The sequence below is a fragment of the Papilio polytes genome, unplaced genomic scaffold (genome assembly GCF_000836215.1).
Source record: "Papilio polytes unplaced genomic scaffold, Ppol_1.0 DF824102.1, whole genome shotgun sequence".
Lineage (NCBI taxonomy): Eukaryota > Metazoa > Arthropoda > Insecta > Lepidoptera > Papilionidae > Papilio > Papilio polytes.
Genome location: NW_013525102.1, coordinates 90,247 through 117,489, shown reverse-complemented (window position 1 = coordinate 117,489; position 27,243 = coordinate 90,247). Strand labels below are relative to the sequence as shown.

Below are 27,243 nucleotides of genomic sequence, written 5' to 3'. Positions count from 1 at the left end.
CAATTGTTATGGTAAAAATGTGGAAACCCTTACGTAGACATATCACTGCATACCTTGGCTGACACCGACATCAAAGTAATAATAATTGTACTTTTTAGTGTACTGTTTTTTTGAGAATATTTTGTTTTTGTATTGAAATAATTCGAAAACTACTCGGATATTTTTTAAAATTCTTTCACTATAAAAAAACAGTCATCTGTCATACAGTAAGTAAGATATAGACATTTTTTTTAAATTTCATGTGGGCGAAGTCGCGAGCAATAGCTAGTCAGTAATAAATCCATCGCTGTACTGATTAAAAAATTAATATTACGTATGTAAACCAACGTTAATTACATTTAAGTTCAATAAACTTCTATAGTAAAGTAATTTATCGGAATTAGTTGATTCACAACTTTTTTCAACGGCGCGGCGACAGATATGGGCAGGGCTGCCTTGTTTACTTTCATACTGCTAATAATGTATTAACTTTTATATAAATAAATATTACTGATTGAGTAAAGTTTTCTCTTAATTTACGATACAAACTTTGTACAAGCAATTGCATATGTTACGAAACTCGTAAGAGTGCGTTTTAAAGACGTAAAAAAAACAATTGAAATTCGAAAGTTAAACTGGTAAATTATCAATTTAACGCTCAATACATTAAATAAATTAAACATTTCTTTTGTTATCTAAGACAAAAATTTACATTCAATACATAAAACAATAAAGAGATAGTTAACATTTGGAAATCGTTCTCGAATTTTAATTCCGTCAATACATATAACGTGCACCTTTCTAATGATTGCATTTATCTAATGCAAGTTTCACACGAGGGTAGAACAGTAATAATGAGTCAACAATGCAGTACTACAATTATTTGAACGTTCACTTTTACGTATTATAAGATGGTAAACGAGCGAGCAACCATCGCTGCCCATAGACATCCCCAATTGCAGATACGTTGCCTACTCTTAATCAACGGAGAAGGAGACGCACATAAAGAGGATATTACCTCTTCCTATGCGTCTCCTACGCCATCAAATCCACTTTTCTTCCCGTCTTAAGGGTGGAATGAAAAAGGTACTACAATTGGGCCTCCGGCACCACAATCATCAGATAAAACGCGGAATTGCTTCGACTTTACGTCTTCTATGTGGTCGTGGTATTGCGTGTGCAAACCTGCCCATTCGTGCAAAGATGTTAAAGGCGGCTGTACCACTGTCACTTATAGCTGTACTTATAGTTGCTCTGTCTCATTGTTCTGTCCTCGTGTGAATACATTACATATGTAGTAACGCCAGAGAAACGTATAGGAAATCGATCGCTAGGCTGTGCACGTGTATAGTTACGGAATCTAAGACAAGCGCACGTGTAACCTGTCTACATATAACTGTTCTAAGAAAACTATTACAGCTGTTTCTTATTACTGTTCCTAACAGTAATGCTAGCTTACTAACTTAAGTTATCTATACTAATATAAAGAGGAATCATTTGTATTTTTGTATGTATTGCAATAACTCAAAAACTACTGGGCAGAGTTAATAAATTCTTTTACCATTAATAAGCTACTTTATCAGTGAGTTACATAGGCTATATTTTTAAGTTTCACATGGAAGAAGTCGGAAGCAATAGCTATATAACATTTATTATGTTAAAAATATAGAAATTTTTAATGTACACTTTTTTCGCTTTAAATGTACTTGAACCGAACTGAGACCCAAAAGTACTGGACTAAGAACCGATCTCCCAATAAAAAAAAACAATTATTAATTTTATGTAAACTTAAAAGTAATATTAAATTAATTTTTAATTGAATTTAATATTTTTTTCAATGCAATATAATAAACGAATTCATAAATAGAGACACATAATTCTGTTTTTCTTTTTGTATGAAAATGTCGCTAAATTTCTTATGTTATATTACTTTATTAGTTAAATGAAACATTTAGAATACTGACTGGGTTTAAAAGAGATATTAAGTTAACGATACAATGCAGTTATAAATTTAAATTAGCGTCTGCATTGAGATTGCAATTTGCATCGATGAAAAAAAGACATTAACGCGATCCGAAGGTAAACTGCCTCTGCGTCATTACAATAAATTAAGTATTTATTGATTTTTCACACAACATACGTGTGTGCAAGATAATAAGCATATGTTTAAACGACGTTTAATAAAAAGAGCGGGAAACCGGTATGTAGTTAAACAGAAATATCATCAATAGTTAGGATTGCATATAAAGATACATTGGTTTCTTTATTTATTTGTATGTTTCCCGTTGAGCCGTTAGATTAGTGAACGGCCCAATAGGAAATACCCATTTTTACCATTTTAAAAATTTAACTGCTTAGGACAATGTATTTTACTTAACATAATTTTAAATCACAATTAATTTGTGCCTTGTTAGATTGTATTCGGTAACCTCGTTTGGGGCACGGTCGCGCCCTAAATAAGTTGACGATTTACGAGAAAGAAACTAAATCGATAAAGTAATATTATATTTTATTTTTTTTAACAAGCCCTTGAATAATAAAGAAAGTTTGAACGCATTTTCTTTGTTTGATCTACAAGGTTTTCAATTATAAATATATTTTTTTTTATTTATAAACAGCATTTTATTCCAATAAATAAACAAAACTGAGAATTACTATTGTTATGGATTATTTATTTATTTTGTTATTTAGTATTCAGTGAGTTATTTTTCTAATACATTCAATTTACTTTCAATAGAATTGATATTGAATGAAATGCATACAGATTTATGAATTCAATAAACAGCGGACGTGTATAGAATAACAAACGCAACACGCTTTACTTCCGCAGATATACAATAAAGGACGCTGTACACGGACATTTTCGATTCCGTAACATCTAACTGACGGTGAATTGCCGACAGTTTGGCCGTTAAAACAATGCTACCGGCAACAAATTTCAAATGTCCGTATACAGCAGCCTTATTACGACAGCCTCACGTCCGACTAAACGTGAAGGTATTTTTATATTGTTTCGTAATTTTTATCACTTTCTTGTATATAAATATGTAACGATACCGTTTACGATTTCCTCTTTGTAACATCTAGAATGTTTAACAGTTTAAATACGGCAGTAATATTATCATTTTTTGTAAGAATATAAATCACTACATAGTAAAAACAAATTTGCTTCCCGCTGTCTGTCTACGTATGCTTAGAATTTTAAAACTGCGCACCAGAATTTGATACAGTTTTTAATAGATCGAGTAATTTGAGACGAAGGTTTATATAAACACAAGATATACTAATATTATAAAGATGAAAGATTTGTATTTTTTTCGTATAACAAAATGGGGCAAACGAGCAGCGGGAATACCGAGATGATCAACGACGATTTTTGTATGTATTGAAATAAATTAAACACAACTGGGCCGATTTTATAAATTCTTTCAACGTTAGAATGGTAATTTATTTGTGAGTAACATAGGCTATATTTTTTATTACTTCATTAGTTCATTAGTTCTTCACTTCATTAGTTTAGTTGCACAACTAAAAATCGAGTAGTGTGCGCACCTCCATAATAATCTCATGGAATCAAATCGACTAAACACTTATGCGATAGTTCAGTCAAAATTGTGCGCGCGCTCTAAATATGTAAAATATGTTAGAGCGAATACGTAGTAACGTATTTTTGAAACTTAGGGCGTATGCAACTTTCTGAGGCTTTGTAATCTTATACATATGCAGCTGACTGTTCCTCTTTTATGTTACAATGAAATTACGACAACAAAAAAACACGTGTCTGCTTTTTATAACATTTACACGACATCTTACTATTGAAATTTTTGTGAGATTTTTTTCGTTAAGGTTTTTGAAATTTTTAAGATAATGGTGTGGCATTGCTAGACATATATTCAGAAGAATTAACTGAAACTGCTCAATTTACTGCGAAGTAGAAAAAAAATTCTTTTTGGGTATATTGTTACACAATCTTTTCACGGTCAGCTGTAGAAAGTATGGTACAAATGCAGTACCCGCGACGGCGACGTTCAGAGATGAACGGCCTTAAATAAAGGATTTCCGGCGCGTTCAGCTGCGATCGCTGTCTATTGAATGCGTAAGCTTATTTAAACTATTTAATACTACGTGTTGCTCGCGACTTCGTCTCTGTGAAATAATAATAAAAAACATATCCTATGTTATTCACTGATAACGTAGCTTTTTAATGATGAATTTTTAAAATCGGCCGAATTGTTTTTGAGTTATTTCAATACAGAAAATACAAATCTTTCTTTTTTTAAATTTTAGTATAGATTAGGGTTGTCATGACAATGAAATTTTTGAATGACTTAACACATATCTTTTATTTTTTCGCCGATATGTGCAGGTTGCATCACGATGTGTTCCTTCACCGTAAGAACGTCGGGTAAATTATGTACATATGAAAATCGAACAATCGAAAATCACATTGTTACACAGCGGGATTCGAACCTTGTAGATTACAAGTCAATTGCTTTAATCCCTGATCCACCGATGCTCTTGACTCTTGACTTGACTCAATAATATCGTTATATTATTCTATTGTAATTACAAAAATCCGGCCATACCTAAATACCAGACTTCTGTTTAAACAGCAAAACTCTTAGCACATTTTTTAATACTTTTTATATGCTTTAAACAGCGTGTTAACTCGTTAAAAGAAACCTTAAAGGCGTTTGTTCAGGATAAACCAAACAATGCGTCAGTTAAGTGGACATACAGTGAACGTGGCAGGACTTGTAATTTTATTTTTGTTTTAAGTAAGACGTTATTGGGTATCTGCGAAAGAGGACACACAAAAACAAAGTTTTTCATAGAGTTTGTAAGACCATGTAGTATGTAAGTGTTGTGGTGGTAAAAACCCTTAATTTCACTTCCTAAATGAAAGAAATAATAAAATTTGTATAAATTGGCTATGGAATTTTACGAAATGTCTATTAGTTATTTTTTTTTTTAACTCTTAAATACTTCATACTTGTGCAAACATGACACAATCTTATGCGTTTATTTATAACGCATTTCTAAGTCTTCATACTTAATTAATTAAAAAAGACTGATTTAAATTCTCTATACTAGTTTCACATGAGGACAACATTGAACAAGAGCAATAGACCGTGCAGTATTGTGTTACCGCACACTTAAACAGCACTATACTATCTGTGATTTAAAGATAGAAGGATTGCAATGTTTAGATTCTGCCTTCGTGTGAAACTAACATGCATGCTTAGATTATTGATTGAACAATAGTGTGTATCCCATTAGTGCCACAGAATCAGATCAAAGGTAACAAATAGTAGCTACGCCCTCCACAGCGAGCTCTGGGACAACACTAGCGATTGCAGGCAGACCAAAGACGCTCTGCCTAAAATCGATAGACGGCTCTCGAGCAGACTTCTCAAACTCAGCAAACAACAGCTACGATTAATTGTAGCAGCACTCACTGGCCATGGCCTTTTCAACAAACATCTGTTCAACATAGGTGTCACTGACAGTCCATTGTGCAGAGCGTGCATGGAGGAAGAAGAAACAGCGTCACACGTCATACAGCACCGCCGAGCGGTGACTGAATACAGGGTTAGGTATCTTGGTTCGCCGAGATCGCTCCCGGAGATCACCAGCAATATAAAGGGTTTGCTGGGGTTCTTCGGCGAGCTGGGTTGGCTGGAGTAATCCATGTCCTATTCTCACGCAAAATACGCGCTAGTCGTGGAGTTGCGGAAACCGTAGCCCCTACTACTACTACTACTACTACTAGTGCCACAGAAATGTAAAATTTACATTACAATAAACATTTTAAATGTTATTTTACTTTCCTGTTACAGATCGTGGGAGTGACCACATGTCGGCTTCATAATGGTCATCGTTACCAGAGTAAGTGTTGTCATATTAAAATTTAAATTATACTGTTCTAACTGAAAAAAAAAGGGAATTGAAAATCAAACTATTTAACTAATCTTACTCATATCAATGTAAAAGTTTCGATGTTTGTTAGAGTTTACCGCCTAAACGGTACGGATCTCGATAAAAATTCCACATAGACGTAGAACTGGAAGAACACTTAGCTGTTATCTTTAGTTAATGTTAACATATGTATTACTGTTACTAATAAATGGAACTGGACTGTTGAAAGATAACTTACAAAGTAATTTTTAAGAAGAAAGAAGTAGAAAAACGGTAGGAAGATGAGATATGATCAAATAAAGAACTCATTTTAAGCCTTTGCAAATATTTGTTTTAATTATCGCTTAATTCTTCAATTAACTGGACACTTTTATTGTTGATATAATTCGATCATTTAAGAACCTTTTCCTTTTGTTTTTGTTTATCTTTCCAAAAATAGAACAATACAATTGTTCATTCAATCATCTAAATCTATTCGCTTGTATTTCAATTGAAAATACTTTATTTTGTACTAGCTGTTCCCATGCACGAAATTATGAAAATTTCATTTTATTGTTTACATTTGTCAAATTATCAATAGCAAATGTCTAAGTTTAATGCCGTGAAAATATATAGCCTAAAGCGTGACGTAAGTGTAGGGCTTTTTATTAAAAAAGAATAATTCAAAAACGTGCTGTAATTGCTGACATCTTAGGCAACAAAGTAATGTGTGTTTACGCTTTATTATAATAGTATAGATAAGAAGGTATAATTTATTTGATTTAGAATTGAATGAATGACTCATTTCTTGTGATGTATGAAGTATGAATGACTTCATATAAATTCAAGAACGTCCTATTTCGTTTTATGTCGTACTCGAGCACATTGTCGCATAGTACCGTAATTCTAAAGTGAAGACCATCAGGTGCTACATTAGGGCTGTCAAATATGCGAACATATTTTTAAAACAAATGTTTTCATGAATAGTTGTGCTAACTAAAGGTAACCAAGCAAATTAGAATTAGAAACTCTTTTTCTTTATTTGTAACATTACTTAGTTTGTTGTACCAAAAAAATAAAATCATTAAATTTAAACTAATGTATGGCAGGTAACATTATTCTATATTTACTTACAAAACCGAGAAGAAGTTGTTACTATAAGAATTAGGAATGGAAGTACTCATGTGCACAGGAGTATAACAAGCTATGTGAAAAAAAAAATCTTGCACAATCGTTGACAACCCTGCCTGTCTTCGTGACTGTATAGTGGGGCAGGTTCAAGGTTGTCGCGGGCTCACTTGCCTTGAGTATCTATGCGCCCTTACACCACTCGTGTTACAATACGTATCAATGATCCACTATTAGGTGTCTTATGTATGTCACCGACAGGTCGGTAATGCTGTCAGTTTGTAATTAGCCTAGACAATTTGTAAAGAGTGGTCTATTTGCGTATTTAATGAATTTATGATCGGTCGGTGGCATGTATATTCGCACCACTTATTGCTGCTTGGTTGGTTTTCGCGCATTATTCCCAACCGTCACATCGCTCTGTCCCCACGTGAGAATAAGAAGTATCATCCGTGCCACCTTTTAGTCCCACCATCACCAATAAGCTGGAACCGTTATGAAATAAAATAAGTTCCAACCGTCCCCTCGTCGCAAAAGGCGGGACGGATAAAACTTTTTATTCTCGTCTGTCTCCACCTGGGGACAGAAGAGTGACGGTTGGGAAAACCCGTTTTCGGGGGTGTGTGTAGTATAAATACACGTTGTTGCAATCTTAAATATCTACCCTAAACAGATTAACGTGTCAATCGTTTTCTTACCAAGAGCATGGAGGAGCCATGGGGGCGACCTCCTTATGGTAGTTTATATCATTGGCTGGCGACCCTCATGGAAGTTATCAATCTTATTGCTAAATTAAATCTATTAATTACTTTCATATTTAAAATATTTTGTACAATGTAGAGTGCAGTGTCCTATGGACAATGGTCGAGTACATTTTAAAGAATCACATACATATTTAATTCTAAGTGATATATTTGCTAGTTTAGGATTTCGACATAAATCGCAATGAGTGGGCTGACGGCGGTACATTTTCCGGGCGGTTTCCGATCATTGCGTTTGGCAACACATTCCTATACTCTGAATCTAGCTCTGAGTTAGGGCATTGACCTCCGTGCGCGTTCACTATGCAATTATTAATTATAACCTAACAAATTTTGTTTTAATAAAAGCAACGTAATAAATTGAAAGTAATGAAGTAATTTTTCTTCGAATTCTTATTTTATACAATTACATTTAGTAAAATAAGAAAGGAATATAGATTTTTGTCTTAAAAAGAAGAAAAGTATTAATCTTCACACTATCTCATTAATTTGTTAATAAGAAAATTTCAAATTAAAAAGTTGAATTAATTGAACATTGGCCTTGATTTTGTTTACATATTTTAATTTGTATACAAAAATCTATCAGTCAGTTACCAAATAGAGAGGGAAAGTATCTCGCTGCCGCGGCATGCCGCCTCCGTGCGCGGACCAATCTTGTCTATGAGTGGGAAGATGTCCGGGATTGACAATCCTTATAAAGTTGTCCAAATATTTTTATATAAAAACACGACAAACGTTATGAAAACCTTGAATTAACAAAATTTGTTATTTTTAACCTAATGTATCTTTAACAGAATATAACCTCAATTTTTTTGAAAGAACGATAATCTCTGGAAATACACATAAACTAACGGTAAGAAACCTTTACAATCCATTATCATACCAAACCAGTTATATTAATATTCATAAATAAATAGAAATAAAGAAAATAGGCGTGTTTGTTTCGTTTTTTAACATTTAAACAGGCAGTTTAAATATACGTTCTTTTACATTGGTGATACTTTCACGCGCAAAACATTATAATTTTGAGTTATTGAGACGCGTTTAGAAAGTCAACGTGACTGCGTACGCACCTCGGCCGTGAGTCGTCCGCTATTGAAAGTTAACCAAAATATTTAATCTGATAACATACTTAATGCAGTCGATGACAGACAGAATGAATAACAATGATCTATGAATAAATAATAGACGATATTTAGTTTTTATTTTTATCTAGCATAATCATACTGTCCGCTGTCTTTTAATGGTCACTAAGGGGCGTTTTAGTGTGAGCATCCTGACACTATTAATATTTAAGGCGTCTTTTAAGTGACTATTAAATATGACATTACTAAGTAATCACGGTTATTAGACGATGTTTTTATTGTTACAACCTGAGATATTTTGGGCTGATCGTAAGGCTATTGGAAAGTTCAAAAATAACATATAGACCTGAATTTTTTAAAAATTAAAACTTTCTCCTATTAAAAAACAACATAGTTTTTATTTTATTCAAATCAATTTAAGGCAACAGTTTCAAAATAATATAATTTGCTTCTTGATTTTCGATATTTTTTTTATAAATAGCGACACAGAATTAGGCTCAGTCTGCTTGAACAAAATATGACAGTCGCGCCCTCTTTTCTGACACTTGTAGGAGGTTCATGTAATTATGTGAGGATGTCGAGCATCAAAGCTAATACAGTTATTTGACTTACTTTATCTTACACCAAGTTAGACGAAGTGACTCTCAATTTAATTCTATAGCTGTGATAACTTCGAAAAAGTTAGAATGTTCAAATCCGTCATAAACATAAAGAAATACATTGAATACTTACAAATAAAAATAAATTGTATACATTTCCTAGAATAAATATACAATTCCCAATTCGAGACAATGTGTTAAATATTCTTTTACAGATTATTGAACACATATATTTTGGTAAATGTATACATTTCCTAGTAAATGTACAGAATTCCATTGACGTATTAGGAAATGTATGAAATACTAGCTGTTCCCGTGCGACTTCATCCTTATGAAATTATGAAAATTTTATTTTATTGTTTACATTTGTCAAATTATCAATAGCAAATGTCAAAATGACATGACATGACAAACCTTGACAATCGTGCTTCCTTGATGTTGGCAGCAACTTATGGTCTCTTTTCCACATTAGGAGTTTCATCCAGAGTATTTAGGCCCTAAGGTTAATGGCGTGATAATGTATAGCGTAAAGCGTGACGTAAGTGTAGGGCTTTTTATTAAAAAAACATCATAGGCAACAAAGAAGTGTGTGTTTACATTTTAATATAATAGTATAGATTAATTCTATGTATCCGAACACTGGTACTCCCATTGTATGCATCGAGTTGCTGTACGCACCTGGTACTACAGGCAAAACTAAGACGGACATTGCGGCTTATTACGTATAATTCAATAAACCACATTCCCCGAGGGGCTTCAGAGAAAATTTCTTCCGGAAAACTTTACTGTAATTTATGAAATTTAGAAGAAAATACCTGATTCTGACAAACCTAGCATATAATCACATAGTGTGATTAGCGGACCCTAATAAATTTTAAAGATGAAAGAACTAAGTTAACCTGTTTCTTCAAAGAATCGGAGATTACCCGGAACAAACGCGGCTCGAGGACAGACAGACAAAAACAATTAAATACGATGTTCGTTATCAGTAACGCAAATACATCTTCCCGAAATCTGAATTTTTTCTTTTGATATTACAAACAGACACTCCAATTTTATTATATGTATAGATATGTCTAGACGAACGTGTTGAATCATTTAGTCCAGTGACTGTCATAACTAAATAGAATGGTGATAACGTATGCAAAGTAATAATGAACGACCTTGCACAGACAGACGCGGTCATTTTTTATATAGATAAACTTATCTTATATATTAATATAACTTCAGTATTTGTAATGAATGGTGCCAAGATGATATAGGTTTATATTTTTATGTGAAAAGATTTGGAATATGTAAATAATTGAAACTGATAATTTGTTATGTTCAACACTTTTCAGGTATGTTGAAATTTAGTAATTACTTGAAAAGCAGTTACGTATACGCTATTAAATTTTACAACTATATTTGTCTTAAACAAACAAAGTAGACACTTTCCAAACTAACGTAAGGTATAGAATTTAGAGTGTTAAATGTTTTGTTGGAATATCTATGTGTTCTCGAGGCTCTAAATTTAACATTGTAACTAAAATGTTCATTTGTCGCTTGTTAATATTATATTTTATTTATTGACCTCTTTGACAATTTTAAAAAATATGTTCGTTGAATACATTTCAAATAAATAAAGTTTTACATAAAATTTTTCCTCTAGGATCTCCTTAACTGTTCTATATTGCTATCACCTTATTTTAGTATAGTAAAAATCATCTCTCTAGATAACTTAATTTCTTACTAATAGTGCAACAAAAAATGTAAAAAATTTACTTGTGATTGTTCAATACATGAATATTAAAATATTGTTTCTAGTCAGTCTTGTATGTATCGCTCATCAACATTCTCTACGACTTGTCACTTTCACACACAACGAGATAATTATCCTGAGTGCGTTCGCTGGCCATTTGTAAAAGGATACGGACTTTCTATTTCAATTGTCTGACAGGTCCGAGCATTGTCTGATCCATCAGGCATATTAGAAATACGTCACCAATGTTAGTGGTCGTTTTGATATTATAATGACATTTATAACGTGTGACTATTGCATCCTTAATCTATGCTGATATTATAAAAAGGAAAGATTTGTACTTTTGTATGTATTGAAATAACTCAAAAACTACAGGGCCTATTTTAAAAATTCTTTCAAGCCGCATTTTATGCGGACGAAGTCGCAAGCAATAGCTAGTTTCCGAAACCGTGCTAATCGTAAACCGTTAAAATATTAGCATAGAGTTTAATTATTTCTTTCTGACACACACGTTGAATTAAATTAGAAAATTCACTAGCATTTAAAGTCGTAAGACCAGTTATTCCACAATTTTACAAGGGCAAGAGTTCATAACCCTATCTGATTTGCTGTTATTGCGTTCCAGGGTGATTACATATGGATCGAGCCGGTATCTGGGCGGGAGTTCGATGTGGCGATCGGGGCGCGGGTGCTGGCGGCGGAGGGTCGACGGATCCGGGTACGCGACGACGACGGTCAGGAGCAATGGCTGCCGCCGGAGAGACGCATCAAGGCGATGCACGCCACCTCGGTGCATGGTGTCGAGGACATGATCTCTCTGGGAGACCTCCACGAAGCCGGCATACTCAGGAATCTTCTCATACGTTATAACGAAAATCTTATTTATGTAAGTGTTCCCGTGTGGCTTCATCCGCATGAAATTTTTATTTTCTCAGTTGTCAATTTCTCAGTTGCAAATGTCAAACCTTGCTTCCTTAATGTTGGCAACTTGTAGTTTATGGTCCCTTTTGCACATGAAGATTTTTATCCAATTTATTTACCTCCTAAGTTTAAAGGATGACAATATATAGCCTTAAGCGTGTCGTAAATGTAGGTTTTTTTAAAGAAAGAATCATCTTACGCCACAAAGTAGTGCCTTTACGCTTTATTATATTAGTATTAGTATAGTAGTAGAGTTACTTCTCGAGGTTCCATAACTTAGACCTATGAGATTACCGTACCACAACTAGGAGTATTCATGCAGACGATATGTGGATGTAAAAGTTAGAAAGGAAACATTCCTTCACGTGAAACATATGTTTCAAGAATATTCAGGAAGAAGTTACATTTTATATGCTAGTAATGTAATAATGTCATCACAAGTAATGCTGTTTATGAAGTTAAAACATAAATAATAAATACAATAGATGGACGTACAATCAGTTATGTTTACATAAGAAAGAAATGCGGATGTTGATAAAACAAAATAGAAAACATGTTTCAAATTGTATAACTTGTCTATTTCCAGACTTATACGGGTTCAATATTGGTGGCGGTGAATCCTTACCAAATACTACCAATATATACTGCAGACCAAATAAAGTTGTACAAAGAGAGGAAAATAGGAGAACTGCCGCCGCATATATTTGCGATAGGCGACAATGCGTATGCACATATGCGTCGCTACGGTCAGGATCAGTGCATCGTCATAAGCGGAGAGTCTGGTGCCGGGAAGACGGAGTCCACAAAGCTCATACTGCAATATCTCGCCGCGATCAGCGGGAAGCACTCATGGATAGAACAGCAAGTATGTTCCTATACTCATCAAACACCACTTACTTCCATACGTACTGTACTGTCTTTGTTTATACCCATGTCTAAAAACTATGACTTATTCACGCTCTTTTTCTGATAGATCATAATCTTTGCTTTTGATTATCATTTCGATAGCATAAGAATGTCGTTCTTAAAAGGCCATTGACATACATACATTATAAATGCAAAACATGTTTACTAATGAAAGAGTCGTTCTTTATTTCTTAACTAATTATAGTCCTTTGTCCCCTATTTTTTGCTCATCCTAATTGTTGCAATTCACTATCTGAACTGAGTTTGCTTTTAATATGTACCAGTTCCACTGCGTCTTCATCCGCATATAATTATGAAAATTTTATTTTATTGTTAACATGTGTCAAATAATCAATTGCAAATGTCAAAATACCAATTACCATACTATGGCAATTTTGCGTTCTTGATGTTAGCAGCAACTTATGGTCTCATTCCCACATTAGGGATTTTATCCAAAATATTAACCCTCTATGTTTAATGACGTAAAAATATATAGCTTAAAGCGTGACGTAAGTGTAGGGCATTTTATAACAAAAAGAATTATTCAAAAACATGCTATAATTGCTGACATCTTAGGACACAAAGAAGTGTGTGTGTACGCTTTATTATAATAGTATAGATATAGATTTACTTCTGGTTTCAATTTAGCGTGTAAATGATTCGTGTGAAGTGTCATGGTGATAATTTGCCGTGTATCAGTAATTCGATCGTACACGTCAACTGCAAATTAGATCGTGTTATAGATAACGAAATGCATTCCATTGCATGTTTTACATAATTAGATTATGTAAGATTTTAAATAGATAAGATTATTGTTTTATTATTTTTCAGATTTTAGAAGCGAATCCAATCCTGGAAGCGTTTGGTAATGCAAAAACCGTAAGAAATGATAACTCATCAAGATTTGGCAAATACATAGATATACATTTTAATAGCGGTGGAGTTATAGAAGGTGCTAAAATAGAACAATATTTATTAGAAAAATCTAGAATCGTCTCTCAGAGTTCGGAAGAGAGAAACTATCATGTATTTTATTGTTTACTCGCCGGACTTTCCAAAGATGAGAAAAAGAAGCTCGAGTTGGGTGAACCGACGGAATACAGATATTTATCTGCAGTAAGCAATCATTTAAATATTATCCTGTTATTTTAAACTACCTTCATATTTTAAACTTAAATGTTATTTATTCCAGGGAGGCAGTTTCACCTGCGAAGGAAGGGATGATGCTGCAGAATTCGCAGATATTAGATCAGCTATGAAAGTCTTATTATTCACAGAACCAGAGATATGGGAAATATTAAAATTGTTAGCAGCTGTTCTTCATTGCGGTAACATAAAATATGAAGCAACAGTTGTTGACAATTTAGACGCAACAGAAATCATAGAACAAGCGAACGTAAAAAGAGTAGCAAATCTCTTAGGGGTACCGACACAGTCTCTGATCGATGCACTTACCAGGAAGACGCTTTTTGCACACGGAGAAACAGTCGTATCGACTCTAAGTAAAACACAATCTGTTGATATTAGAGACGCTTTCGTGAAAGGTATTTACGGGCGACTTTTTGTCACTATCGTCAAAAAGATTAACGCCGCCATTTACAAACCGAAATCAACTACGAGGACTGCGATTGGTGTTTTGGATATATTCGGTTTTGAAAATTTCGATCACAATAGTTTTGAGCAATTTTGCATCAATTTTGCGAATGAAAATCTTCAACAGTTTTTCGTACGCCATATCTTTAAATTGGAGCAAGAGGAATACAATCATGAAGGAATAAACTGGCAGCACATCGAGTTTGTTGACAATCAAGATGCCTTAGATTTAATTGCGTTAAAACAATTGAACATCATGGCTCTGATCGACGAAGAGTCTAAATTCCCCAAAGGAACTGATCAAACTATGTTAGCAAAGCTACACAAGACTCACGGTCTACACAGAAATTATCTCAAACCAAAGTCGGACATTAATACTAGTTTTGGATTAAATCATTTTGCTGGTATCGTGTTCTACGATACTCGTGGATTCCTCGAGAAAAACCGAGACACCTTCAGCGCTGACTTACTTCAATTAATCCATATATCGACGAATAAATTCCTGAAACAGATTTTCCAAGAAGATATCATTATGGGATCGGAAACTCGTAAAAGGGCTCCTACTCTGTCGACCCAATTCAAAAAATCTCTCGACTTACTAATGCGGACGTTAGGTACTTGTCAGCCATTCTTCATAAGGTGCATAAAACCAAACGAGTTCAAGAAACCGATGATGTTTGACCGCGGTCTTTGCTGCCGTCAACTTCGGTATTCTGGCATGATGGAGACAATCCGAATCAGGAGAGCGGGTTATCCAATTCGGCACAGTTTTAAAGAATTTGTGGAGCGGTACCGATTTTTAATATCAGGAGTTCCCCCAGCACATAAAACGGACTGCCGTGCTGCAACCGCAAAGATTTGTGCCACCGTTCTCGGCAAATCTGATTACCAACTAGGCCATACCAAAGTATTCTTGAAGGATGCACATGATTTATTCCTCGAACAGGAAAGAGATAGAGTGCTCACTAGAAAGATTTTAATTCTGCAAAGATCCATAAGGGGTTGGGTATATCGGAGACGGTTCTTGAAGATGAGAGCTGCTGCTGTTCTGATACAGCGTCACTGGCGCGGGAAGTTGCAGAGAATACGATATAATAAGATGAAAGTTGGGTACGCGAGACTGCAGGCGTTAATTCGAGCTAGGGTTTTGGCACATCGGTTCAGACATTTGCGAGGTCATATTGTATCATTACAAGTAAGTATTTGAAGGAGATTGCTATTCGATAACTTAATCTTATGATAGCTCTCGGACTAATTTTTGTTTTTTTCCCAGGCAGCTGCCCGTGGATACTTAGTCCGTCGGTCGTACGGGCACAAGATGTGGGCGATTGTGAAGATCCAAAGCCACGTGCGGCGGCTGATCGCGATGCGACGCTACAAGAGGATCAAGCAGGAGACCATCGCGCACAACGAGGCGCTGCGCCTGCGCAAGCAGGAGGAGCAGAGACTGCAGCACCAGGGCAACACCCGCGCCAAAGAGATCGCTGAGCAGAATTATAGGGTAAGTAGATAATTTGAGTGTTTTGTTAATGTAAAAGAAATCACTTCACGTGACATACTTATCAAAGTGTAAAATGGATGTTTAATTTGAATACACACTTTAATTTTATATGTATATTCGCACTGATAAGGTTTTTAAACTTGTACCATTATTTAAATTTAATGCATCTGTATGTTTAAGTTATTTTTAAGTGGTATTATTGGTAATATTGGTATGAATAAATTCGACATTTCTTTTTTCCAATTTGAAAATGAAAACGGTTATCGGCCCATCGATAAAGGTTGATTAAAATTTCATAAAAATGTGAATTAAAAGAAGAAGATTCTACTTTTCTGGAGGCCATTTAAATGGATTAACCGTGTCATGAAAAAGCTAGCGTCGACGCTACACATACACATTTTGTCACTAAAACTACACCTTAATATTAATGAATAATTGATTACAGATATACGAGTTTACTCTACATTGAAATTTGAACCTTACGGTTATCAAAATAACTAAATACTGCCATAATATTAACACATTAATGTTGCATAATTATCTAATGTAAGATCAGTTTATAATATCGTGATAATTAGATTATCAAGCGGTCAAATTTGATCGTAATCTGAAAAGATTATATCAAAACACAATTAAATTTAATTTGTTTTCAGTTTATGTGCCTACCTTCTGCGTGTGCATATCAAAATGTGTAAATAGTTTGACAAAATGTTAACAAAAAAGACAGGTATTTAAAATCATTTTTGGTTTAAATTATAGAAGTTAAAGTCAAATAGATTCATCATATTTCCTTCAATAGACATTTGTTTTTGATTTGATTGCAGACATTGTTTTATTTTCAAGTGAAATTATTTACTACGTAAATTAGTTAATGAAAAAAAGATATTTTGTTATGTTAACACTTATTATGTAGTAAATTACATGATAACTTTCATATTATATCATAGGTGAGAATACGTTATAAGAGAATAAATCAAACGTTATGAAGTTGATAGCTAGTCTAACCACCTACGTAAATAGGGCCGGTTATACCGCTACTATCGTCCTGGACAAGACTTCTACGTCGCCACCTTTTTTACAATGCCTCGGGGAAGTTTTTTTGTGACTGAATGGCCACGGTTCACGATTCACCGGGCTTGAGGGCCGAGCGCAGATGGCGCTTAGCCTAAACCTCGTTTATGAGTAACTATTCTTGCGGGCTCTCTCAGAAGCCTCGGCACGAGCCGTTACTTCGTTATTATTACCGGATTGGGAGGCCACCGAGCTCTTAGATCGCTTCGGTGGACGTTCCATGGAGTGACACACATGGTGGGGCACAAGGGCCCCCGAGAGGGGACCTCGGCTTGGGCTGTCACTCAATACGCGTTTAGCATTCCGATTCAAGGGTGCTCGAGAGGGTTATTTTACACCACGTAATTCACAAATCTGTGGTGCATCTACCTCTCCAGTGCCCAGGGCGATCGCCCTACCGCTCAGAGCCTGTAAAACTTCGTTGTATTTCACATATAATTGTTACTTGTATACTGAGCATCTGAGTTGCATGCACTGGTACTTATGCAACTTTATTCAAACATGTCTCGCTTCGTTTCACGTCCAGTCGAATAACGCATCAAGTATACAACAGTCAGTGTTAAAATGCGATCTCTATCGAAGTTTCGTCGTGTGTTAAAATCAGCTAAAATCAAAATGAGTTTATGGACGAAGTGTATATGCGATGATGGCTTGGAGTTTTCTTATTGTGTTGGTGAAATATTAATCTTATCTTCTAATGTGTTATGTTGCCGGATGTCAAATAACAGATAAATCGTTAAACTTATAGATGTTTGTAAACTATTTTAGAATCGTTAGTGTTCGCAATAATGCATTAATTACAATGAAGCTCACAATGTTTTTTTTCTATTTATACGAATGAAGTGCGTTCCTCATTGTATTTTTAAAGACAAAGTACACGTGATAGAAACAATAAATACAAATTCAAATCACGTATACAAACTAATTTATATTGCAAACAACCACTTTCACAACAAACATTTCTACACGTATAATTACGAGTGAAGAAAATGGAAATTGGCAAAGTTATCTAAACTAGAACAATGAAGGCTGTTCATATTAAATTCGTTTTTTAAGTATCTATGTGTGTAACTATCGTATGTTCGCGTTTGCATTATGTAAAATACACTGTTTAAGTACTATGAAGTAAAAAAGAGAAGATAAACTTTCTGTTCTTTTATATAAATTGATTACTCGTGTCTTTTATGACGTTATATGTAATTTGTTACAGGAGCGAATGTATGAGCTAGAGAGGCGTGAAGCTGAATTGGCATTAGAGGAGAAACGACAACTGGAAGCTAAGAGGACGCTCCTACAAGAGGCGGCGAGGAAACAGGACGAGCCGGTTGACGACAGCAAGCTAGTGGAGGCAATGTTCGACTTCCTGCCTGATTCCAGCAGTGAAGCACCGGCACCCAAGGACACGTCAGTGTTCAGTGACTTGCCGCAGCAAAGAGCCGACCAACAAGAGGTAATAGAAAAACAGCTAGTAGTCACACAGTTCAATATTTTAACATACCACACTTTAGAGTTGTATGATGACCAGAAACTACTTTGGATGAGGTAGTAAGTGATTAATAATAATATATTAATTATTAACTATTAATGAACTGTATTTTTTGTAGATGGTAACCCCAATGCAGACAACATCCGAGGACGAGGAGGATCTGTCCGAGTTTAAGTTCCAAAAATTCGCAGCAACGTACTTCCAAGGCAACGTAACTCACCAATACTCGAGGAAACCTCTCAAACATCCGCTGCTGCCGCTGCACACACAAGGCGATCAATTGGTAAGTTATTAGCACGTCAAATAAATTCCTGAATAATTAATATCGTACGAGAAATAATTGCATTAATAATTTTTTTTAAGATAATTATAATCAATTGGTTTGTTATGCTTATTATTCTACATTACATGTCTGATAGCATTAATAATTTCAGGCTGCACAAGCGTTATGGGTGACCATACTTCGCTTCACTGGAGACCTCGCAGAACCACGTTACCATACAATGGACAGAGACAATACTTCTGTTATGTCCAAAGTCACAGCAACCCTCGGAAGAAACTTCATACGCTCCAAGGAATTCCAAGAAGCTCAAATGATGGGCGTCGACCCTGATGCTTATTTGAACAAGCAGAAACCAAGATCTATCAGGCACAAGCTGGTTTCACTGACATTGAAAAGAAAGAATAAACTTGGAGAAGACGTTAGAAGAAAACTTCAGGTAGTTACCGTTTTTTGCACTACCTTTCATGACTTTCAGAAGTTCGTAAAACTCCAAATGGTCACATTTATTAACTGACAATGTAATGTTTATTTACAGGACGAAGAATACACGGCGGACAGTTATCAGTCTTGGCTTGAATCGCGACCTACATCTAATTTAGAGAAACTTCATTTCATAATCGGTCACGGTATACTCCGTGCGGAACTCAGAGATGAAATATACTGTCAAATATGCAAACAGCTGACTAACAATCCATCTAAATCTTCACATGCCCGAGGATGGATCTTATTGTCTTTATGTGTCGGTTGCTTTGCACCTAGTGAGAAATTTGTGAATTACCTGAGGGCATTCATCAGAGAAGGACCGCCTGGTTACGCCCCGTACTGCGAAGACAGGCTTAAGAGAACATTTAACAACGGCACCAGGAACCAACCTCCTTCTTGGTTAGAATTACAAGCAACTAAATCAAAGAAACCTATTATGCTGCCAATAACATTTATGGACGGAAATACGAAAACGTTATTAGCTGACTCCGCGACCACTGCGAGAGAGCTTTGCAATCAGTTGTCTGATAAAATTGGATTACGGGATCAATTCGGTTTCTCTTTATACATTGCTCTGTTCGATAAGGTCAGTTCTCTCGGCAGCGGCGGAGACCATGTAATGGATGCTATATCACAATGTGAACAATATGCCAAAGAACAAGGTGCGCAAGAGAGAAATGCGCCTTGGAGATTATTCTTTAGAAAAGAAATATTTGCTCCATGGCACGATCCTACCGAAGATCAGGTAGCCACTAACCTTATTTATCAACAAGTTGTAAGAGGTGTTAAATTTGGTGAATACAGATGTGACAAAGAAGAAGATCTAGCAATGATTGCAGCTCAACAGTACTACATTGAATACGGTCAGGATATGAACACGGAACGTTTGTTCACATTGCTGCCTAACTACATTCCTGATTACTGTTTAACGGGAGTCGAGAAAGCAGTCGATAGATGGGGAGCCTTGGTGGTACAAGCTTACAAAAAGAGTTATTACGTTAAAGAGAAAGTTGCAGCTTATAGAGTAAAGGAGGATGTAGTTAGTTACGCAAAATTCAAATGGCCGTTACTTTTTTCAAGATTCTACGAAGCTTACCGAAACTCGGGGCCTAATTTGCCCAAAAACGATGTTATTATAGCAGTGAACTGGACTGGGGTGTATGTAGTAGATGATCAAGAGCAAGTGTTACTAGAGTTGTCCTTTCCGGAGATCACGACCGTCTCAAGTCAAAAGACCAATAAAGTGTTCACACAAACCTTTAGTCTATCAACCGTGCGCGGTGAGGAGTTCACATTCCAGAGTCCGAATGCAGAAGACATTAGGGACTTGGTCGTATACTTTTTAGAAGGCCTGAAAAAGAGATCGAAATATGTGATAGCGTTGCAAGATTACAAAGCGCCCGGAGAAGGTTCAAGCTTTTTAACTTTCCAAAAAGGAGATCTGATAATATTAGAAGAGGATAGTACGGGTGAGTCGGTACTTAATAATGGTTGGTGCATAGGTAGATGCGAAAGGACTATGGAGAGAGGAGACTTTCCAGCTGAAACAGTGTATGTGTTGCCGGCACTAACTAAGCCGCCTCCCGACATACTCTTGCTATTTTGCCAAGAAGGGGCACAACACGGTCGCAGAGTTCCAACTAGTACATTTAATGGCACCGAGACGAGAGATAAACCACATACGCTGTTGGAATATGCTTTGGATCACTTCAGATTGCCACCAAAACGGACCGTGTCGAAAGCCTTAACACTTTCAACAGCGAAAAGAGGAGGAACAGAAGAACTATGGAGACATTCCCGTGAACCCATTAAATTACCTTTATTGAAAAAACTACAAGCGAAAGAAGAATTGGCAGAGGAGGCTTGCTTTGCTTTTACGGCTATGTTAAAATATATGGGTGATCTGCCTTCAAAGCGTCCTCGTATTGGCAACGAATACACAGATCATATTTTCGATGGCCCGTTAAAACATGAAATATTGAGAGATGAGATATATTGCCAAGTAATGAAACAGTTAACAGACAATAGGAATAGAATGTCGGAGGAAAGAGGATGGGAGCTGATGTGGTTGGCGACGGGACTCTTCGCTTGCAGTCAAGGGTTGCTGCGAGAGTTAACACTGTTCCTAAGAACTAGAAGATATCCTATAGCCCAAGATTCTCTCCAAAGACTGCAAAAGACGTTGCGTAACGGCCAAAGGAAGTATCCACCGCACCAGGTGGAAGTTGAAGCCATCCAGCACAAGACGACTCAGATATTCCATAAAGTATACTTCCCAGACGACACGGACGAAGCTTTCGAAGTGGACTCCTCGACAAGAGCCAAAGACTTTTGTCAAAATATAGCACAGAGGCTGAATCTCAGGTCCAGTGAAGGTTTTAGTTTGTTCGTTAAGATAGCTGATAAGGTTATATCGGTGCCTGAAGGTGACTTCTTTTTTGACTTCGTGCGACATCTGACTGACTGGATCAAGAAGGCACGACCCACTCGTGATGGGATAACACCACAATTCACTTATCAGGTATGAATTATTTAAAGTATTTTTGATTTACCAAAGAAATAGTGTCTAATGTACATTTTGTTCAGGTGTTCTTCATGAAGAAGTTGTGGACGAACACGGTGCCGGGCAAGGACCGCGCGGCGGACGTGATTTTCCACTTCCACCAGGAGCTGCCGAAGCTGCTGCGCGGCTACCACCGCTGCGGGCGCGAGGAGGCCGCGCGCCTCGCCGCCCTCGCCTACCGCGCGCGCTTCGGCGACAACAAGCAGGAGCTGCAGGCCATACCGTAAGACTATCTCCTTTTCTAACGACTATACTTTGTATGAGTACAAGAGTCAAATATAATGTGTCCACTATCGACTTTACAGGCAAATGCTCCGCGAATTGGTCCCGGCGGATCTAATAAAATTGCAAAGCTCCGCGGACTGGAAGCGCGCTATCGTGGCGTCGTACAACCAGGACGCGGGCATGACGCCAGAGGACGCCAAGATAACCTTCCTAAAGGTCATCTACCGGTGGCCCACATTCGGCTCCGCGTTCTTCGAGGTGAAGCAGACCACGGAGCCCAACTACCCCGAACTCTTGCTCATCGCTATTAATAAGCATGGTGTTAGTTTGATCCATCCGCAATCGAAGGTTAGTTTTCATCTCTGACATTATTAGAGAGTAATTTTTGCTATTCTTTGTCAGAGGCATTTTTAAATGGTAGAGAGAAAAATATCGTCTCGATTTATATAATTCTTGTATACGTTAATATTATGTTTTGTTTGTTTCCAGGACATACTGGTAACTCATCCTTTCACCAGAATCTCGAACTGGTCGTCCGGGAACACGTACTTCCACATGACGATCGGCAACCTCGTGCGCGGCTCCAAGCTGCTCTGCGAGACGTCTCTGGGCTACAAGATGGACGACCTGCTCACCTCCTACATCTCCCTGATGCTCACCAACATGAACAAACAGAGGTCCATGCGAGTCAAATAATCGGGACTGCTTAGAATTTATGGGATTTATTTATAAGTGTATATTATGTCGAATACAGTCGCTTAGCATTCCGCTTCTACAGTGTTCTTTTAGAATATTTCATACAATTATACAAGGTTTCTAATTTCAATTTGCTAAGAGCATTGCTATATTTTGTCATAATTTTTGACAAATTTAGAGAAAAAAAATTACATTTTTGAAAAATTCAGTTTTCATAACATATCATTTTTGTAGGTTTTATGCATATGCAGAAACATTTTTTTATCGTTTTTAGTTTCACGTATATGCCAATAAGCGTTTATGTTAGTGTACGTTGTCTATGGATAGTAATCCATAAAACAGTTAACGAAAATGTGCTGGTGAAATATAATTAAAACAATTGAATAAAGACGATGAATGCATTTTAATGAATGTGTCCGTCACTTCTAGCATAGTAATTAATAAACGATATTTCCAATTGCACAATACGTTAGCATTAAATAAAAAATAACCTCAAAATCTATGCTTATTATAAAATTGATTAAAACATATCGATAACTATAATCAATAAAGTCGAAAACAATAACATAAAAATATGTATCAAGCAAAGTTTCGTCTAAATTATATAAAAAATACAACAAATTATCATAATATATAATTATTATATGTACAACTTATATATCACTATTCATTTTAATACAGATATAAGTCATTAAAATAATAAAGAATATAAATCATTGAAATATACATTATAGTTAATATGATTTAGAAACAAACGTGTTTTATAAATTGCATTTAAATAGTTATCTGCTATTTTTATGCAGCGTATTTACCACGTAATTATCCATATTTAAACGAAAAAAGATCTGCAATTATATAATTATTATTATAATCAGGTGATAGGTACAGACGCTTTGAAATCGATAACGATTAAAATAATTCCTATTTAATAAGTGCCTACTCGTTTATTGTAACTAATATAGGATATACAATAATGGACCAACAAAACTAGCGTTAATTTTTATTAATATTTTTGGTCTATGGTAGAGAATCTATTTTGAGATTTAAAGAGAGACTTCAATGTACGTCGAGATATCTCTTTGTCACAATTAAACAGAAACGATATTCTATGAAAGAAATTTTTACATCCAGATGCAAAAACAAAATACGTATCTCTAGTAGATATTTTTAATTTTTTGTAATTGCCAACACGTCCTATCTTCTTAAAGTGCCATCTTCTTCCGAAGTTCGGCGATCATTAGGGCGACTTTCGTTCTTGACACCACAGCTCTGAAAAGTGAACGGGCGCTCTTTCCATACCACTGGCGTAGGTTTTTGAGCCAGGATGTCCTACACTAACACGTCCTATACTAAATACAATACTGTTGGCATCACGAGGAAAACTGCCTTTACAAAAAAATCAAAAAAAAAGTTAGTTCTTTTATAGAATATCGTTTTTATTACGTGGAGCGACAAATATAATCGAAGTAAAGGCAAGCTTAAGAAAAATAATCGTCTATTTTTATAAATTGTATTAAATGGTTAAACTGAAATATGTACTTAAGAAAATTAAGAATTGAATGGGAGGTTATTTTTTGGTATACTAGAAAACTTAGAAATATTTCCGAACATTAATTTAAAGTTATTCCATGCATGATAACATTTGTATTTATTTGCTAAGGTTATGTGTAAAATGTATTAATATTGTGTTATGCCATGATTCGGGAGATCTTTGTTTTTTTTTCTTTTCGCTTTAAACTCTTTTAAAGTTGCATTTGTGAGTGGTTGTAAACATGAGTCACAATGAATTTACTTGTTTTATTTTTATTCAACCACCTTTTATTCCTCTGGTCATCGCACATTAAACTCAAAAGTCAGCATTAACTCAGTAAGCGTAACCGTAGCGTAAGCACCAAAGGCACACTAGTAGACACTGGGCAGTAGATAGCTGGATAGCTGAAAATTAAAAAAAACTTAGCCAAATAAGGATATCTAGCCCGGTAAAGTAACCCGCTAGACATGCTACTATCGGTTGGTTCTGTCAGAAAATATGTAAAATGTAAACAGAATATAGCATATAAAGAGGGCGCTGGTGAGCTGTCATAATTTAATTTTCACTCATGCCAACCGGGTCAAATAATTTATCAGTCTACATATGTCTTGAATATTGAAGATAATTACAAAAATTCATAATATTAAATCATGGTTAATTCAGTAATCGGCGAGAATCTTCCTGTGGGAAATTATAACGTGAGACGTATATTTATAATTTACAAATTCATGTTACATCTCTGAGAACCGATTCCATGTGGATTCACATCGCGTTGCACCTTTTTGAAAATAACATTTTATTCCCGTCAAAGGAATAAAAACACTGTGAGAAAATATGCGCAAAAATAACTCTTTAGAATAACATTAAATAAATAAAATTCAATGAAAGTACTTAAAGCATAGTAATAAGCCATTTTTCGGCCTCGAATGCGACAGTGGTATTAACATGTAGTTAGTAACTATTTTCAGTTTTTTAATATCCCGAAAAAAAATCCAAGTAGGAAAGATTACAACAATCTATTCTGCTTTTGAAAGAAAGATGGGAAATTAAGCCTTATCATGTCATCTTAGAGTAACAATTTCCGTCATGAAAGAAATGAAAAGGCTTAACTAAATATGGTTATATTTGGGCGCAATCGCGGCACTAACAATTAAGGTAAAAGCGGGGCTATTACAAAAACTGTTAATTAGACCAAACAAAAAATATATATCCGCAATAAGGTCGTGGGAGTCTCTCACGGCAGCGCTCTATTCTGCGATCTGAGGAATAATGATGGCTCCATTGTAACCCGCAGCAGGAAGTCATTTATCTAACATCAAGAATATGAGTGTTTAGAGCAATTTCGTGTCTGATTTCTCATCCTAAAGTGTGCAATTTGGGGTGACGAGTCGCTACTGCCGCGCGTCGCCGTGAACAAATGTCAACCAACTCTGATGTTTTTACACGACGACAGAACAGTCCAAGTAGTATAGTGCAGTACTGCTATAGTTTGGACACTTACTGTTAAAACAGTATTGTTCTGTCCTCTTCTGCCTCAATGTGCCCTCGTATGAAACTAGCATGAAATTCGTCGTGTGACAAAGCATTTTGTTTTGGTCGAACACGCCAAACACGTATCGTGTTTTCGTATTAACAGTTAGCCAATTTTTCGCACGGAAAGTTTATAAGTCGAGTTATCCCAAAATATTATTTGTGTTTAATCAAGTAATGGGAAAATTGAAGAATTATTCAGTTGGATGTTAAGACAACCGATTATGTTTCATTTGAATAAACTTTGGTGTCACCTTCATGAGAAAAAATCACAATATAAATACTTTCCTTGAATTTGACAATGAAATAGTTTTAAGATTCTGGAACTGCCCATTTGTTAATCCTTTGACTAGCATAGGGGGTGTTAGTTCTACAGTAGTAAGTCCAGACCATAGACAAAAGGAAAGAAGAGTCACGGAAACTGATTTTAACAAAATCCAGCACATTTTTAATCTGGTTCGGAAAACTCAAGCTTATATCTTGTGATCATCTTGTTCATTCAACGTTTCCTTTCGTTCTTAACTTAACAATCGTATTTAGATTTTTAGAGATACAATTCCAGCTTTTTGAAAACGCAAAAACCATCCTTTCTCAGTCCGAATTTTAAGTACAGATAATTATACTTTACTGCTTGTCCGCGTTGTCAAACAAATATTAATAGCTGGCTATTGTTTATGAGAAATCAGAGAGTTCGTATTAAAGTGTTGCTATCCTGTTACTAGACATATAATTCTAGTCTATAGAACAAACAATAGGCACATAGTTTTAAAACAATCGAAAGCTATTAAATTCATTGTCTGCTATTAATGGACTTCGATTACACCAATTAGAAGCACATAAGATGTAGCGGAGTTACGATAGTTTGTCGATAAATGTAAGATTTTTTAGATGCTGACTACATTTTGTCAACAGGAAAGGTCTTTTCATAATACCGAACTAAAGTTAGCTACTTAACTTATATACTCTCCTTTATTAACTCACTAGCTGTCATGACTTCGCCCGCCGTGAAATTAAAAGATTAAAAGTTACTCAGTGATAACATAGCTTTTTAATGGTGCAAGATTTTTTGAAATCGGTTCAGTAGTGTTTGAGTTATTTCAATACATACAAAATACCAATCTTTCCTAGTATAGAAATATAAGTAATTAGTATTAGTACAGATGAAAAGCAATTTTTTGACCGACTTCCCAAAAGAAGGAGGTATTCAATTCGTCGGTATATTTATTTATTTTTTTTTTTTTTTATTTTTTTTTTTATGTGTGT

The 27,243-nt window shown here is 35.4% G+C and overlaps 1 protein-coding gene across 3 annotated transcripts in view; it reads left to right on the top strand.

Moving 5' to 3' along the window:
• LOC106099623 (myosin-VIIa) overlaps positions 1–23,107 on the top strand; it is a 31,251-nt gene extending 8,144 nt beyond the window's left edge. For all 3 annotated transcript variants that reach the window (XM_013278215.1, XM_013278214.1, XM_013278216.1), the window contains exons 2-14: positions 5,820–5,868; positions 11,817–12,077; positions 12,699–12,977; positions 13,850–14,134; positions 14,211–15,806; positions 15,885–16,112; positions 18,394–18,633; positions 18,788–18,952; positions 19,104–19,388; positions 19,488–21,956; positions 22,022–22,221; positions 22,304–22,571; positions 22,713–23,107. In XM_013278215.1, the coding sequence (XP_013133669.1) occupies positions 5,851–5,868; positions 11,817–12,077; positions 12,699–12,977; positions 13,850–14,134; positions 14,211–15,806; positions 15,885–16,112; positions 18,394–18,633; positions 18,788–18,952; positions 19,104–19,388; positions 19,488–21,956; positions 22,022–22,221; positions 22,304–22,571; positions 22,713–22,919 (6,501 nt within the window). In that variant the 5' untranslated portion in view covers positions 5,820–5,850 and the 3' untranslated portion in view covers positions 22,920–23,107. The remainder of the gene's footprint in view (positions 1–5,819; positions 5,869–11,816; positions 12,078–12,698; positions 12,978–13,849; positions 14,135–14,210; positions 15,807–15,884; positions 16,113–18,393; positions 18,634–18,787; positions 18,953–19,103; positions 19,389–19,487; positions 21,957–22,021; positions 22,222–22,303; positions 22,572–22,712) is intronic.
• Positions 23,108–27,243: the final 4,136 nt, after the last annotated feature.